General features: G+C 32.7%; 1 protein-coding gene across 1 annotated transcript; it reads right to left on the bottom strand.

Annotated features, from left to right (window-relative positions):
* Positions 1-480: 480 nt before the first annotated feature.
* On the bottom strand, positions 481-10287 carry LOC107939855 (zinc finger protein BRUTUS-like At1g18910). The gene is made up of 12 exons (XM_016873235.2): positions 9743-10287; positions 8544-8759; positions 7366-7560; positions 6951-7291; positions 6173-6404; positions 4255-5945; positions 3711-3929; positions 3467-3604; positions 1998-2232; positions 1867-1926; positions 1015-1086; positions 481-893 (listed from the first exon to the last, which is right to left on the bottom strand). The coding sequence occupies exons 1-12, from the start codon at positions 10025-10027 to the stop codon at positions 792-794; spliced, it is 3786 nt and encodes a 1261-aa protein (XP_016728724.2). The 5' UTR covers positions 10028-10287; the 3' UTR covers positions 481-791.
* Between the last annotated feature and the right edge of the window lie 7702 nt (positions 10288-17989).

The raw sequence follows: 17989 nt of genomic DNA, 5'->3' as shown, positions 1-17989 counted from the left end.
TAGTGCTTACAAATATTTTTAGTCTATTTGATGTATTATATTTGTTAAATTTATTTTTATATAAAAAATAATATAAAAAATTTAATACGAATGGACCGAGTCAAGTACGGATTTTAACATTTTTATCCGATCCAAATTTGGGTAAAATTTTAAGCCTATTTTTTAAATATGGCCCAAGCCTAAAATTCTATTAAGACCCGACCCAAACCAACCCATCATCACCTCTAGTTATGAAACAGCTTAAAGGTTATAATAAACTCTGAAATGCATTAATATAATGTTTGTGGAGTTTTTACTCCCCATAATTATTCTAAGGATTGGATTGTATGAAACAATGATGCTATGTTATTTGTATCCTTTTTCCAATAATTTTATGTCATATCAGTATTTTCATCTTGAAAAATATAATATACCTATTTGATACAATCCTTTCTCATTATACTAAACATGCATAATAATAATCCTAAAAACATACGATGATTTAATTTAAAAAAACAGTTCCATAATTTATATAAAACAAAAAGCATCATATCCGTTGTCTCCCTTAGTATGGGTATTTTATAAGCAGAATCTTTGCGTAGGGTTTAATAGGAAACATCACTTGAATAAGCAGCTGGATAACAAGAATGAGTTTCTTGGTTTTATTTAACTAGAACATGCACACGGTTGGTAAAGTTTTCAAAATAGGGAAGACAGACCCTTAAGACATATTATCCTCATGGTGGGCCTAAGGTAGGTTTCTTTCAATTGGCAATGGATGATGAGAGAATTGCACGCTTGTCTTTCATCTTCTATAGTACTCTCGTGTTATATGAGCCACAGTTGGAGCACTTATGATACTTCCAATGGTAGGGAGCTGTTCCTTTTGTCTCACAGTCATTGCATAGTATTGCCTGTAATTTAAGTTAATAATTTCACTATCCAGTCCGTATCATAATTTCTCAAACACGGCTTCTATAACTTACAAAGAAGAGTGCCTATGATAAACCAAGACAAATAAACAACACGATGAACCTGATTTCGGTCATGATGTTCCTCTGGAATTTTCTCTTCAGCCAAAAAAGCATCCAACATCTTAAAATAGACCTGCAAAAAAACACCCTTAAAAGGTTTAAGGATCATTCAACTCCTCAAAGCATCAATTCATCGTCATTTACTAAAGATAGTTCCAATGCACTTGATATAATCAAATTAAACAAGCAGGCAATCTGAATTTCCATGTAAAAAAAGAAACAAATAAAAGTTGAAGTCAAGCATGTTAGTGGCTAGCATGATCATCTCTGCTAATAGTACTCACATAGCCACTCATGGGGAAGACTAGAATTTGAACATGGATCAATTTGATACAAATGTGAGGCATTGTTTTCTTCAGTTTGTAGACTTCAGATCTTCTCAAGCCGGTTAGATTCTGGATTACTGATTCTAAAAGTTTAGCTGTTTACATATCTTCAAGCACTAATTACAGCATAATGATGTGAAAGTGTTATTTCCTCTTTCTTCCCTTTAACTAAAACTCCCGGGTCCCAACTAATTGAGACTAACGAGGGTAGAAATTACAGGACCAAAAAAATTGTTATTACAGAAATGTTTTAACCCTAAACAATTTGTTACTACAGGACACTGATTTTGATTCCCCATAGGTTCACTCTTTTTATGAACCAATTGATTTAGGAAATCACAAACAAGTACATTTTAGGGAAGGCAACATATCATATATTGTTGCTGTCAGCAGTGAAGCACTCATATGAGAAAATGCAAGCAATTTCAGATATAAGGATAAATTTGCGCTGACATGATAACTGGATATAGTCAACTTAGAACTACAATGATAACATTCATTGACATTAGAGATAAGGAGAAACAAACCTGCATGTCCCCAAGTGACTTGCTACAGATTGGGCAGGTGTAGTGTGTACAAGTATAATCCTAGAAACAACACAAGAAGCAGATAAATTTGGGTGAAAGTTGCAAGGAAAAAGAACTTCAGACTTAAGTACCTGAAAACAAGCTGAGTGCATCATATGTCCACAAGGAAGCGCTTTTACTGGAGCTGTGGAGCTGAAGAAATCTTCATGGCAAATAGGACAATTGTCCTCAAAGGACTTTTCTCTGCATACATGCAGTGACAGAGATCGTGACATGCAGGCATTGCAATTCATGCAGTGAAAGTAGTCAACACCCAATCCCTTCCCTACTCGGCAGAGGTTACAGTAAGGGCAGTGATAAATTTGCCTGTTGAAAATTTTCCATGTAAAACAATTCATAAATGTAGAATCAAGAAGTTAACAACCCTCTATATTGCATGATAGGTAGTTCACAATAGCTTTAAACTTGCACCAACTTGCAGTTTGTTAATGTTATGTTTTGAAACATATTCCAAATTTTGGATTGGGATTTCGTTTAATATATAAAATGAGAATGAAATCTATAAATTATGCATTAAGCTAGTTCAGAATCAAAATAATTATCTATTTGACAGGTATAAAGTGATGAATTTCAAATTTACAATTACATAATAGAAATTTCAAATTCACTGCTCATAGGCATCCAAAAATTCATATATTTGAAAACTAATCATGAATACTACATTTATATGCATTTTATCACGCAACTTATGCTATTTTAAATCCAAATTCATCTTTTGAATTCCAATTTCCTAAAGGCAACCTAAGAAGACTAAAAAAGAAAGAATAATATTTGAAATAATAACAATTTAGAATTCAGAATGAAAATAAAATTATAGTAATGTTTAGACTTTCTAATACCCTTCGACTGTATAAAATATTCATATCTGAGTTATCTATTGTCTTTTTCCATTCATGAAAGTACGAGGTGACATCATTTTATGTCAGATTTTGACATGGATAATACACATTTCCCTTTATGTCTGCTCAACGAAAAATTTCATTCCCTTAAAATTTCATGAGGTCCCTGATAAAATGCAATGACTTCTACGTGACTATGCATAATATATGAGATCATAAAGTATAACATTCCAAACATTTGAAATCAGTTTACTTTTGGCCTTCCATTTATGCGAAGAAAGAATGCTTTTAAGTTATAACTGCAAAACTTATCAACCACCCACCAATGACCACATATCAAGCACAAGCATTTAAATAGTAAACTAGAGAAGAAACATATAAAAATATCAATATCAAATTCTAATCGTGCAGTGGAAGTAGCTTTGCATACTAATTTCTAGTATTGCATATTCTAGAATAGAAATAGAGAAAGATAAGTTGCATGTTTCCAATGCCACTTTGATCAAGGACAAACTCTTAAATCTGATCCTTTCCTATTAAGTTTGTTAGCTTAACAAAGGTAAAAATAATGAGTCAATGGTAGCAATGAAGTTTGAAGAGAATCAGAATATAGTTGCATCACGTTAGGTGTCTAGAAATGGCCAAAATCAATCTTCAACACTGTAAAGATCTTATATGAGAACAATTAAACAAGATATCACCTTTCGTCATCGAATAACTTGCAGATCCTGCAATAATATTTTCCCATTGATAGATTATGGCAGGAAACCATTGAGCATGTAAATCCAATTGGCTGAATTACCAAGCATTTCATGCACATCATTTTTGTCACAGATTTTCTGCATATTTATTAGGAACAGCAGGTAAATGTGATGAAGAGAGACAAAATTTGGAACTTCTAATTTTTAAAAGGGAAAAGCAAATTTATATACAAAGTGTTAATACCTATCCAATTTATGATCAGCCACCTCATTATGGCAATGAATGCATGTATAAAGCTGGTTACAACATGGGGCAAAAAGTTTACAGTTCCTCTTGTAGTGTTTACAACCCAATGCTAGTTCCAGAGGGTCACGATACGATGGATGCTGACCTGGAATTCCTTCTCCATTATTTGAATTGTTTACTTCTAAATTAGATATCTGTTGCTTAAGAATCCAACGACTGTACCAGAAAAAAAAGAGTCAAATTCTATGAAGATATAAAAAACACATAATTCTATGAAGATATAAAAAACACATACACCCCACAAAATAGATATATAAACTGCTAAAAAGGTACTAATTGTATTTTCTAGCAGCCTATTGTCTCATTTGAGATAAATGTATTAGCTCATGGGTTTTTGCAGATAGGATTTTCTGCCTGCAAAGCCAATTATAAACATGTGAAATAAGCGTTTAGATTATCTAAAAGCAGCCTACGAAGACCACAAATCTTCTCCTAAAGTTTAAAAGATATCATTAATGGAAAAGGAATGCTTATTACCCACCTCATTAGTAAGTTCTGCATCACGTGTGATTTCCTTTCAGGATCTAAGGATGTGTCAGATGACACCCTTCTTATGGCAGCCTCTAGATCTTCTTGACTCATTGTCTTTAGTTGTTTGCATTGCCCAGTGTTATGAGTTACTTGAAACTTTTGATCTGGCTCATTAGTCCTGCCCATCAGATCAGCTGCTTCATTGCATCGCTTGTCACTGCTCATGCTAAACAGTTTGGAACATTCAGAACAGTTTTCATCACCTTTAAAAGCCTTTACTTTATCATCTATGTTGGACAATCTTAACAGCTCAATACCAGCACCATTCGAGCTAGTTCTTGAGAAATTATTGCAAATGGCTTCTCGTTTGTTAAGGACTTCAGGATAATATGTTAAGATAATCTCCAATGGATCTGGGGTCCATGAAGGAATAGTTGACTCCTCTGTTTCCTTAGCTATTTTATGTCCTTCCCACCATTCTCCTAACCATTCATCAAACATTGTATTTCTTGTGGCACTGTGCCATAAGGACATAACAGTTTGCTGCTCATCCGGAGTCAAAGATGACATAAGCCAGGGTATCATATCTTGTAATATTTCTGCTCCTGTTCTTCCAAGCATGTTTCCTATGATCCTTTCTTGCTCCTTTAGTGTGAAACATTCTCTAAATAAGGGCCAAAGTTCAACTTCTTCACGATGCACATGATCAGAGAGTAACTTATGCATCGATTTACATGTATCCTGAAGATCAATACACAGCTTTTGGTGCTTCGCCACCCAGTCCAGTGTAACTGGTTCACCACTAGAATATTCAAGTTGCAATTCATATATCTCATCCAAAATGAGGGATATTTTGCTGAAGTTTTCAGCTTCTATTTCATGGTCCAGAGAATAAGAGTGGCTGATATTTCTGTGATTTCCCTTTGCTTCCAAAGCTGGAAAAGCTACCTCATCCTCTGCATCACTGTGGATCTGATATAAGAAGTGTATCAAATGGAAGCGTTGGCGGAACTCAGGGAGAAACCCGGCATTTTCTGTCAGCAGAGCTGAACCAAGGACAAGATAATCCAAATCTTTCTTTAAAGCCTTATGAAAGAAGAAAATCATATCCATTGGTATTGGTTCATCAATAGCATAATCAACACAGTTCTTCTCAACAGAAAAATCTGGAAAAAAGCATAAATCCCTTGTCATTTTGGGAAAAAATATATGCAAATTGATTCCACCGCAGTTTGATGTCCCATCGTGCTTAATGCCATGGGAGCTAGCTGAAGAATAAGGGAAGTCCTTCTTTCCTTTGTAAACAAAAACTGGCTTAATTATCTTAGATTTAGATCCTTTACCAAGGGACATATCGGAAAGAAAGGAAGAAGATCCAGCATCCTCCTCAATTGACACAGGAAGAAAAGAGCATCTGCTGCTGAACAATTTCTCCAAGTCCCTTCTAAAGCTTTCAACTGAGGTTTTTCCTGAATAACCTAAAAGGAACCACTCCAATAAAAGGGATGCAAAAGATGCATGGGTCAAAGAATATCCTTCCTTTATAATATGCAGAATGGACCTAGATTCATCCTCAGATAAATGAGCAGCAAACCAGGTGACCACACATTTCAGCAAACCTAGTGGCACCACCTGGAGGCTTATGCACAGAAGCTGCTGCTGCATTTCTTTACTGCAGTTCTTGCTAATGATGGGGAATACCTGAAAGAAACTGGAAAAGTGTCAAAGGAAAATGTAGCAAAACATTTTTAATAATTAGTTAATGGCAGTCATCCAGGCAAAACTTCAGTGAGTGATTATTGGAAACATAGTTGGTATGTAACTACAAAGAGATAAAGCTATATCATGACTTAAAATTGAAGCTTCAATAGAGACCATCTTATCCTACTTTGCTGTATAAGAATGGCAAATAAATAATCACTTTATACCTCATTTTCTTGTAAACTAAATTTTATGTCAATGTTCATCACAAAGGACTCCAGTTTCTGGCACAGCTCCTTCACAAACTCATTTGCTGTTATCCCCTTTTGACTATTATAATTTACCAAGTACAGTAAATGTTTAATATCACTTGCAATGTAGAGATCTTGAGCGGGCAGAGACAGCTGAATGTTGGAAACATCAACCAAGACAGGGTAAAAAAGCTTCTCCAGTGCATTGCTGCAAATAACAAAACAAGTTCTGAAAGTTTGGACAAGATGATAAAGAAATAATAGCACAAGGAAAGATAATAGAGGTATTTCCTAGACTTAATAGTGCATGTCTCGAGACTTAGTTGTTAAGTCTTGAGACTAAGATTCCCTGTTTTCAAATCTTGGCTATTGACTTTGGAGGTCTTGATACTCTTTCCTTCAAGTATCATACTTCACAGTTCACTTTTAAACCATAGTTAAACCAATCTAAGGGGCCCAGAGTCAGTGTTCACACCATAGGTTGACCATATAGAGACCTCAAATTAGTTAGGCTCATAGAGAGCCACCAACCATAATTTGAGGTTTCTATGACCGGGGCTGTTGCCAACTCAGTTAGGGGCCCCTTAGATATTGATTAAGGTGTCTACTTTAAATATTTCAGTCTGATCGGGCCGTTGCCAACTCAGTTAGGGGGTGTTACATTTAGTGGCACAGACAGAAATATTTAAAGTAGACACCTTAATCAAATAAATTTTAATTCGTCTACAAAAATGTTTTAGGAAACATATGTTACCTGTAGAAGATTAGGACATCAGCAAGGAATTTCAGTCTGAGTACAATAAAATCAAGATTTTGAAAGCAGCTTGATGTTTTTACTTGATGCAGCTCTGCCAGAATTTCTTTCAAATCTTTTTGAATGGCTCCTTGCCAGAAAAGAAGGCCATCAATTGGATTTTTCCCGGGATTTGTTTGAAAACAAGGCGCTTTCATCCATCCAAGAGGATTCTTAATCAAATGGAATTTGAATTTGCTTTTGATAGAGATAGTTCCATCAAGAGGCTGAACTCCTTTCGCAAGCTCAATGTGAAACTCAAAACCAGTCCGGTGTTTCTTATCTAGCCAGGATACTACAACCTTCAAAATTTGTTTAAATTTGTTACCGTCAGGAAGGTTCTCAAATTCTGTTAAGAATATAACAAGGGATCTACCTCTTGCAATGATTTTTCCTTCGGTACAACTTCTCTTACAAAATTTTTTATTTCTTCTTGCTCATCTGGATGAGAAAAAGAGATCACCCATGGTAGAAAATCCTGCAGCAGAATTACAGGGATGCTACCAATGAACCGCCACACCAGAGAAGCTTGTTCTTGGAAAGAAAATTGTTTAACCAGCAGAGGGAAAACCTGCATGCCGTGCATAAGATTGTAGAACATTGGTTAGTCAGGTATGCATTGACATGTTGAACATGAAGAACGCAACTATATCAAAAATTAATTGTTGGAACTGCTGTTGTTAAATAAATTAAGTATCCTACTACTTTAAATATTTTGAGTGTCATCTTTAAAGAGCTCATTGTGCTAAAAATTAAAAGATAAACAAATGAAAAAGTGACACAAAGACATAAAAAGAGAAGTTTGCAATTTTACTCTCCCCTGGTTAGATATCTATCAATTGCCTTAAAGACATATTAAATTAGAAAAATAGAAAATAAAAGTCATCTAATCAATCAATAGATGCCATGGTTTTCCAGGCTAAAAAATTGCGGTGAAGTAGAAGTTTCTTATTCATAGCATAGCGATTTCCTTCTTTTGCATCCTAGTTTTGATAAGGGCGTCTAATTAAAAATACTATTAGGGCATTTGAATAAAAAATACTTTTGTTCAATTTATAGACTAACAAAAAAGGAAACAAATGTAATTTAGGACTACAAGCTCATTTCGACTCCCTTATTATAGTTTGATGGACACACAGCATGCATTTAAATCTATTATGGAGTTATAAAACTTCCAGAAGCTGTGTATGGGATAATCCTTTAAACTTTTATATGCATCTAATCTAATTATATATCTCCTCTGAGAATGCTTTTGATACTTTAGATGTGACAATGGTAAAGTTCTCTCATCTACAACAGTTTCACAGTATGAACACAAAATGGATGAAGGTATGTATATATATACACTTTTTAACATAATAATTTATGCATCTATATAGCTCTAAGAAAAAAAATCTTTGTGCCCACTCCCCAAAAACAATCCAACCTTCATCTTTGGTTATTGCTTAAACTAGAAACGAAGGGCAAGCTAATGGGGGAAAAGCAACACAATGCATGTAATGGGAAAAAGAAAAGAAAAAAGAAATAACTAATAAAAATAAATAAGAGAGTTACCTGCTTTTCTTCTTTCAACATATGCTTGCAAATAGAAGCTTGGATGGCGCCAATGCAAAATACAAGTTCTTGCAATGCTTTAGAGGAATTTTCACTTCCCTCCAATGCATTTAAGCAATAGAAAACGGAATCGAAGTTGTGATCTATACTTTCATGCTCCAGTGAATATGTACAAGCCACATTTTTAACATGTGCATCCAGAGCTAGAAAGACAACCTGCCAACAATTTTTGTTTATACTCATGGAACTACTGATGTCAATTGGAAAGTTATACGTACATAAACGCATACTATGATGGAGGTTAAAGTATCTAGGCAATCCTTGTATGTCAAAAATGAGATCTAGTCTCTACTCTATAAAACTAGGTTATAAATTTTTGTACATTTCATATTGCTACAAACAAGTAAAATTTAAAACTTCGCTAATGAAAAACCATCTAAATGCTAATGTGGACTTCTGAAATCCGAAAAATATCCGAGTTGAAACATTATAAAACATATGTGCTTGACGGAAAAAATTCTTTTGCTACTTTAGTTCTACCTACCGGTTTGTATTGTCAAATTTTAGGAGTTCATGTCAGCACTAAGACGCTTTCCACTAACATTTTTATACACTGCAAGTACATCAAATATTAACCTTTTAACATTAACCTATGTTTTAAAAAAAGAGCGTTTCTTTATTAGCTAAGGTTTGTTCAGTGCTGTCTGTCTTTAATTAATTTAGTATTACTAAAAGAATTAGCAGCTATTCTTATTTCTTTAATTCTTCTACTTATAAAAATCAAAAGCCACATAACCTACCTAAACTCTGATTAATTTATTAATCTGATGGATGAAACATATAAAATATTCAGTGTGAAAGTCAACTTATGTTTCGGTTACACCAAAAGTCTTTTGTTTATAGTTGATAATTAAACAACAATGAATTAATGCTTATTGCATGCATAATCCTCGGTTAGTTACTTGATCATCTTATATTCGTAAAATTAGTTAAAAAGAATCAATAATAAAGATTTCAACTGATCCAAAGCCAGCTGATCTATTTGATTGCTGAGAAATGAAAAGAAAGGGAAAAAGGAAAATTGCATAGATTTTATCTGAAGAAGACAGAAGGACGACATTTGTCCGTTTTCTTCGGACGAGTCTATTTTCATTTTCTAGACAGCCAAACAGAATAAATATGCAGTCAGATCAGCTCACCTCATCTTCAGCAGCGCAGTGATACTTACAAACAAGCTTAAGAAACTCGAACCTTCTAAACAGCTCAACCACGAATTCACGCGAGTATGAATCACTCTTCCCATCCGCAGCGGCCGCAACTGCCAGACGCCGGAGCTCAGTAAGCTCCGCCCGTATAGCCGTATGGAAGTAAAGCAGGAAAAGAATAGGAGCATCTTGGAGCCGCAGACCAGCCACCGCAGCAAGCGGCGACTTTCGGTCCTCCTCCTTGTCGGGCGGGTCTGAGTGAGCCTGGCCACCGCCCATGCACTGCTAAACCACGGGCAAAAGTAGGCAACATGAAGAAAAGAGAGCGGGAAGGGCTTTGCATTTGGGAGAGAGTTTGGATTTTAAGCTTGTTTGAGGACTAAAATTTCTGTTATGAATTGAACGATGGCAGTTTGAATGATTTTTAAATTATTTTTTGTTGTTTTTTATTATAGATTTAAGAGATTGCCACGGGGGGGTGATGGGGATGTTCTACCAAACAACGTTATGGGAAGAGTCGTCTTCTCTTCTCTTCTGAGGCCAAACTACAAGCGCGCGCACCGCAGGCCTTTTTGTGGTGTTGATGTCATAATGGGGCGTCAAAACGGGTTTCATTCGGATCGGGTCATGCCTAATAGAAATTTCTTTGGTTTTTCTTTTATTTTCTTATTTACTTCATAATCATTAATGTCCTTCAATAAAAGGTTCATTGAAAGATTTGTTCTCTCTTTTTTCCGTACGATTTCGAATTTCGTCTAAAAATGATATGTGCATATATTAGTCTATTTTAATTTAACAGTTTTTGGAATTTATTAATATTAGTTAATATTTTATTTGTAAAATATAGGTACACATAAGCATTGCTTTAGTACATTAATATATATTTATGTGTTAATATAATTTAAAATTTATGAATATTTAACATTTTCAATTTTCAAAACATAAAATAAATTAAGCAAATATAAAATATTAAAAATAAGTGAATATCTAAATTCGAGTTTCACTATATGCAATTGCGATACATGCATAAATTATGTGTGAGTTTTTTTCAATTTTTTTTCATTTGATCTGGTTCTTCGTCCAATGTACTTTATGCTGATCTATTCTACATTATACTTGATCGAATAGACATGCATATGTGTTATACAAATATGGTAGCATTATTCCAATATTAACATTTTAAAAATAAATAGATTTAACAATTTGTATCTAAATTCTCAGAAGAAAAGGAATTCATATTTGAATAAATAATAGTTAGAATTGAGTATTATAAAGACAATTAAATTAATATTTAAAATATATCCAAAATAAAATTAGAATAGTTCTAGAGTAAAAATACATGATGAGTTTTTAAGTTAAAATAAATCTAAAAATATCCCACATATGATTTTATGCAAGTAAAAGTCAAACTCGGAGCATCAAAATCTTGAGACTTCAACTTCCGCCAACAATACTAAAATTAAATGTATCTAAATATTAGATATAAATATGACATATTTAATTATATTTAAATATATTTTCATGCTTACTAAAAATGTTGTATCCAAACTTCACACAATGTCCTTTAAAATCTTTATTTTCTTTAAAAGAGAAAAAGAAAAATCGTGAGATTTTCATGTTTAGTATTTATATATTATTTTTAACTTTAAGAATTTGAAAACGTGACAAAGACCAGTAATTTAATATTTATAGTGAAGCTGTTTAGATAGATTTTTATTTATTAAATAAATAACTTAAATAATTATTCAATAATAATAAATGATTTTAACTTCTCGATTAATTATAATATATATATATATACATACTAGCTATTAAGAAGCAAAATTGGAAATGATTGACCCCATGTGAGGAGCTCTCCAATCCCATGATTCCAAAATAGAAAAGACAAGGGAATGTGAGGTTTACGCGGAGAAGGAGAGACTGAAGGGGGCCTGATTATTTAAAAAACAAAAAGTGATTAAATAAAGTAACGGGAGGGGCAGGAGGGCTTAAGTCCTAAATCATGCCGTCCGCTGCTTGTCATCACGTGAGGGGTCACCCATTGAATTTTCAGTTACTTAAATTAAGCTGTAATGTCGCTACTCGCGCGCGTGTGTAGCTTTCGCCCAGCATGTGCCCTCCCCATGTCTCCACGTTCCCTGCCCTTTGGATTGACCGCTTTTTGCTTACACCACAGGACGTATGGCTTTCATAAAGGCTTTATATTATATACAGGCTATGTTTGGTTAGATTGAATGGTCATTATATTCTATTAGATCATTTTTTGAAGTAAACTATTTCGTATTTTGATTAATAATTCAGTGTGGAATAACCATTCTAAAGGTAGATTTTATTCTGATTATTTTATGATTTTAATGAATATATATAATAATTTTGATTGAACCACGTTGTCCTTTATTTTTTATTTATTTTTAATTTTATAGTAATTCAAGTTAAGCATAAAAAAATCAATTATCACCCATGATTAATATATATCATCAATGACCACTTTGTTCGACGGTAAGGAGAAGTTCTTAAACTAAATATAGGTTTGCATAAGTAATGCATTTACTTGCGGTTAATATAAAAATAGTTGTGACGGTGAGATTAGATATTATAATAATATTATAATGTGAGATAAAAAGTAAGTTAAATGTACTGCACCGCGTTCCACCGCTCATCCAAACCCACCCTAAAACCATGTTATATTTGGATATTTTTTAAAATTTTAATTTGATTTAAAATCAAATATATAGATTTTCTTTTTCAAAATAAGTTTAGATGTATGCTGATTATTTGTGTAATAGTATATTAAAATTTGGTTTTATTTGCAATTATTCGCCTTGCATTGTTTGCATCTTTAATTGTAAATTTGTAATCATAATTTAAAAAAAAATTGACTTATAATGTTTATATTTGTAATTTTTGCTTTAAAAAATCAAATATGATAATTAATATATTTGGCTTCAAAATAATAGAAAAAAATTAAAAATAATAAAAAATAAAAAGGACACACCTCTCTAGAGTTTTTAAGATAGGTTAGTTACAAGTAAAGTTTATCACGGATTAAATTCTTATTACGTTGATTTATGATATTAATATTATACACGGTTATTTTAGTTTGATTTGACCTAAAATATGAATCTCAAATTTTGTCTATGATTGGTTATCTTTGTAAATAATCAATTTAAAACTATTTAAGTCCACACATTTTTTTAAATATAATTATTTTAATTTAATATTTAGTAAGTATAGGTAACTTCTTTTACCATTATATATTTTTAAATAACCTATCATATTTTTCAATCTTTACATTATAGTATAGTATAATTAATAAAAATATATATCATAAACTTGAAAACGGATCATGTTAAGTCACTCTCAAGTCTTAAATATTAAACTTCGAGCTTAATCCATATTTCGAATAAGCTTATTTTTTTATTTAAATTCATTTTAGTATGCTTGGCTAAATATTCCCAAATTTCATGTTTAAGTTTGGGTGGGTAACCTAACCTTTAATAAGGTATAAGTATGGTTGGATTTTTTTTTTGAATGGGGGAGAATGATGAAAACATATTCTAGAAGAGGGAGGGATTGAAATTTTTAGTTCATCCATTATTTATTTTTAACTGAAAAGGTATTTTCATCCTTAAAATTTGATGAAAATTTCAAATATTTTCATGATTTGGATGATACTATGTGTCTTCTTAAAATAGCAAGTGCTAAGTTTGGTATGACAAACTAGCATATATGGTGGGTGCGAAACAAACTCATATGGCACAATGGTGAGGTTCTTTTTCGATTATTTTATCACGATCACTTGTTTATTTACAAGAGTGACAAGCAACAAGGAACGGTATTCAAACTTATGGTGATCCAATGAGACACGGTTTCTCTATTGAAGGGGGACTGAGTGCAGGAATAGGTGTGCGAGAATGCTTGATTGATGCTACATTTTTCGCGGAGGAAGCCAAGTGTGGTGCCGATGTTGTGATAAAAAGAACGGATGTGTCTTTTCTAAAGCCCCTTTCTTCGGTCTCCAAGCGATGGCATTAAGGTGCAAATTGCAATGGATAATTTGGAATCTATAAGGAGTTGTTACCATTTTTGAACTAAATTATATAAGTTGTTAATCCACTATTAGAAAATTTATTATTAAATCATTCAACTTTAAAAAATTATAAAATAATTATTCAATTTATCATTTTATTTTATTTTAGTTCAAAATCATTAAAATACTAATACTAAAATGACATGTAATTTTTATTCATTAATTTTTTTCACATAATTTTAATTTCATTTTTTATTTTACATAAAAAACTTAATTTTAAACTTAAAACCCAAAACGCTCCTTTGGGTGAAGCTCCAACTTATCTACTTTAAACAAATTGACTCACAAGTCAAAACTATATCCACTTATCTAGATTAGATCATAATAGAACCCATTAAAGCAAATCCAACTATTGTCTTATTTCACTGAAAGAGTCCAGACAAATCGTTTAAATGGAAATGAGAAAAAAACTACCTTCTTTCTGTCAGTGAGCAAGCATCTTCCATGAGCATTACGGGTCAGGACCATACGAGTCCACTTAGAAAACCAACTGATCATAAACAATAAAGCCATTATTGGTGAAGAAAAGCGAAGTTTTTTTTTGTGAAAAAAGATACTTACAAAACTAAGTTACATGGTTGGAAAATGGAATACAAAAGTTCTTCTCTTTATCAGCTTTGATGAGTGTTGAGACTGCTTCTGGAGGGGTTTCAATTAGTTGAAGGTCTTCCTTTTCTCCGAAAGCCAATTTGGCTATAAAATCAACACTTTGATTTTGCTCCCTAGAAATGTAGCGTAAGATCCAATTACTTTCTTGGGATAGGATGCGTTGTATCCTTCTGATAAGAATAGAGTGTGAGGACTTCAGGACACTTCTGCGAATAGCTTTGACTGCCTCCAAGCTAGCAGATTGAATTACAACCTTGACTTTGCCTTTTCGTTGGATGAGTTTTAGGCCGTCAAGAATACCCCAAAGTTCTGAATCTAGGATCGAGCAATTACCTAGGGATTTGTTGTAACCTAGGATCTACTCTCCATTTTTGTATCGTAGCACTCCTCCTACAACTGCAATCCCTGAGTCCACTCGAACGGCACTATCTGTGTTAAGATAAGTCCACTCTCCTTCCAATGGTTCTCCACGGGTCGATTTGATTTTAGCATCCGCAAAAAGCAAGTTTTAAGCATAGTTAGATGTTTTTCTTTTTCGTATACATAATCATCATCTACCACCCAGGCCTAGCCGTGGGGGGTAGCCTGAGAGTGCATCTATCCAGGGCCTAAGGTTGGAAAGGACCCCAAAAATTTATTTCTTCAAAAGTGAAGAAAACTCTTCATCTTCTAAGCTTTTTGATACATTACAGGCAGGAAAAAAAACAGAGGAGTTCATTGCAGCGGAAAAAAAAAAGGAAAAAAATAAAAGAGACTTTCAATTCTTCCCCTTCATCTCCAACTCTTTGACTTCTCAAACCTCTTTTGGTTACTAAATTTCAACTCCTACCATTAAAGCTAAAAACAATTTCATTCCCCTCCCCCCCAAAAAAAATCAACCATTACTAGCATTGTTGCAGGTATAATTCATTAATTCCCCCTCCTTCCTCCAAAAAAAATATTTCTTCAAAAGTGAAAAAAACTCTTCATCTTCTAGGCTTTTTGATACATTACAAATAGGAAAAAAAACAGAGGAGTTCATTTTAGTAGAAAAGAAAGGAAAAAAATAAAAGAGACTTTCAATTATTCCCCTTCCCCTTCATCTCTAACTCCTTGACTTCTCAAATCACTTCTGGTTACTAAATTTCAACTCCTATCATTAAAGTTAAAAACAATTTCATTCCCCTCCCCCCTCAAACAAAAAAAAAGAAATCAACCATTACTAGCACTGTTGTAGGTATAATTCATTAATTCTCCCTCCTCCCTCTTTGTAACTTGCAGATTTAGGCAGAGTACATCACTTTGTTAGTTTGTTATGCCATTAGCATCCGGTCATTATTCATGTTATTTCTGACATTGATTTTAATGCAATTTAGCTATCTTGAATTCTGGGTTTTCAACACAGTAATACAAGCTATTGTATTTTGGTTGATGTATTAGGAAGTAACCAACAATTTGCTATTTTATGGGATTTCTCTTGGTAGAAATTAGAGATGGTAAAATGAAACCCGAAAATTCTCTGGCTTGTTTTTAAAAGCTTATTACCCTCCTTTTCCCTCTACCTCTACAGCTTTTTATGATGACGACGATGATGATGGTTGTCACTTGTAAGCTACAACTTGAGGTTCATAAAACCTATTGAACTTGAAACCAAGCCTCAAGTTTTGGACGGAGTTCTTATGTTTATATGTTGTTATTTTCAAATAAAAAAACTGAAAATATGGAACATTATGAAATTTTGAAAGATATCGGGTCAGGGAACTTTGGTGTGGCTAAACTGGTTAGAGATAAATAGATAAGAGAGCTTTTTGCTGTTAAGTTCATTGAGAGAGGGCAGAAGGTTATTATCTTCATACCCTTTTTATTGTTTGTTGAATCTTTCCAATTTCTTTCTTTTTGCCCCTTGTTTTATTGCTCTTATAAGTGTTGAATTCAGTTGTGAGATTTTTACATTTTTGATAATATTAAGATGGTATAAGTGTTGAATCTTACCAGCTTTGCAATTGTCTGTTGTATCCTGTACCAAATTCTTTTCACTTACAATTATATTATCAAAAAGCTTTGAAAGAATGATAAAATTGATGAAGCTTACCAGCTTCTAAAAGAATGATAAAATTGATGAAGCTTACCAGCTTCTAACTGAGATGATTGAGAGGAATATTAATCCAGATACATGGAGTTACAATGTGAACTTGGCTTATTATTGTAAACATTCTGAGGTTAATAGAACTCTTAGATTAATTTCAAGAATGTAAAAAAATGTTTGTTTGCCAGATAAACACACTTACAATATGACATCAGTTTCACTATCATGTGTTTGTTACTCATTTAAATTTTTACTTGCATTTCATTTAATTTTCTTGTTAATTAATGCGTCTATTTGTAATTGATTATTATAGTTATATTTACAGAATTTCAGTGACTCGATTTGATTTTTGGAATTAACAAATGTGAAAGCAAATATTTAACTTGGAATTCTTCTATCAGCTACTATTATTTTATTTTCTTGTGTTACTTGAGTGTCTGATTTATCTTTTATATATAATGTTTCCTAAAAAGCATTTATCTGGAAGTGAAAAAAGGAAGAACAGAAAACATGCTGAAGAGTTAAAAAAATCACAGCAATGTGCTATTGATAATTTTATTTTTAAAAAAATAGTTTTTAATGAAAATTTAAATCAATCAAATGAAGGTTTGAATAATGATGTCAATGAGAATGATGGAATTAATTATCCAAATGAGCCTAATGATGTTCCAAATATATCCAATTTTAAAAATCTTGGTCTTAATGAAGAACAAACAATTCCTCCTGATATTGGCATTGATGAAGAACAAAAATTCATTATTTGGATATTTATGATCCTAGAAATTGGGCTAATCTTGATAACAAAATAAGAGACATTTTAGCTGAAAAGGGGCTTATAAGAGAAATGAATCTTGATTTTCCTCACGATAATAACAATAGACATTTTTCTTATGCTTATTTTTCTAAGAAGTTGAGCAATGGTGAGATTAGCGATAGAAAATTGTTGGTTTATTCCAAACATGTTGACAAAGTGTTTTGTTTTTGTTATAAGTTGTTTAAATCTATTAGTAACAAAATTTTGTTAGCAAATGAGGGTTTAAGTGATTGGAGGCATATTAGTGAGAGACCCAAACAACATGAAAACAGTGCTGGGCATATGACTAATATGAATACTTGGAATGAAATAACAATAAGGTTGGATAAAAATAAAACAATTGATAAAAGCTTACAAGAACAGCTTATGAAAGAGAAAGAACGATGGAGGCAAGTTTTACTTAGAATATTTTCAACTATGAAATGTCTTGCTACTCATAATTTAGCGTTTCGAGGATCCACTAAAAAGCTCTATCAAGATAGCAATGGTAATTTCATAGGTTTGATTGAAATGATTGCGGAATTCGATGTGATAATGCAAGATCATGTTAGACGCATTCAAAACTGTGAAATTTCATTATCATTATCTTGGGCATAAAATTCAAAAAGAATTGATTTCCCTTTTGGCTGATAGTGTTAAAAATTCTATAATTAAGATCATCAA

Source organism: Gossypium hirsutum, chromosome A12 (genome assembly GCF_007990345.1).
Source record: "Gossypium hirsutum isolate 1008001.06 chromosome A12, Gossypium_hirsutum_v2.1, whole genome shotgun sequence".
NCBI classification, from domain to species: Eukaryota; Viridiplantae; Streptophyta; class Magnoliopsida; order Malvales; family Malvaceae; genus Gossypium; species Gossypium hirsutum.
This window is presented reverse-complemented; position numbering and strand designations above follow the sequence as displayed.

Coding starts and splice junctions, on each gene's coding strand:
- LOC107939855 (XM_016873235.2), bottom strand. CDS start 10,027: ATGGGCGGTGGCCAGGCTCACTCAGACCCGCCCGACAAGGAGGAGGAC. Junction 8,760..9,742: donor ACTGCGCTGCTGAAGATGAG/GTGAGCTGATCT, acceptor AATTGTTGGCAG/GTTGTCTTTCTAGCTCTGGA. Junction 6,405..6,950: donor GATGTCCTAATCTTCTACAG/GTAACATATGTT, acceptor TGTTATTTGCAG/CAATGCACTGGAGAAGCTTT.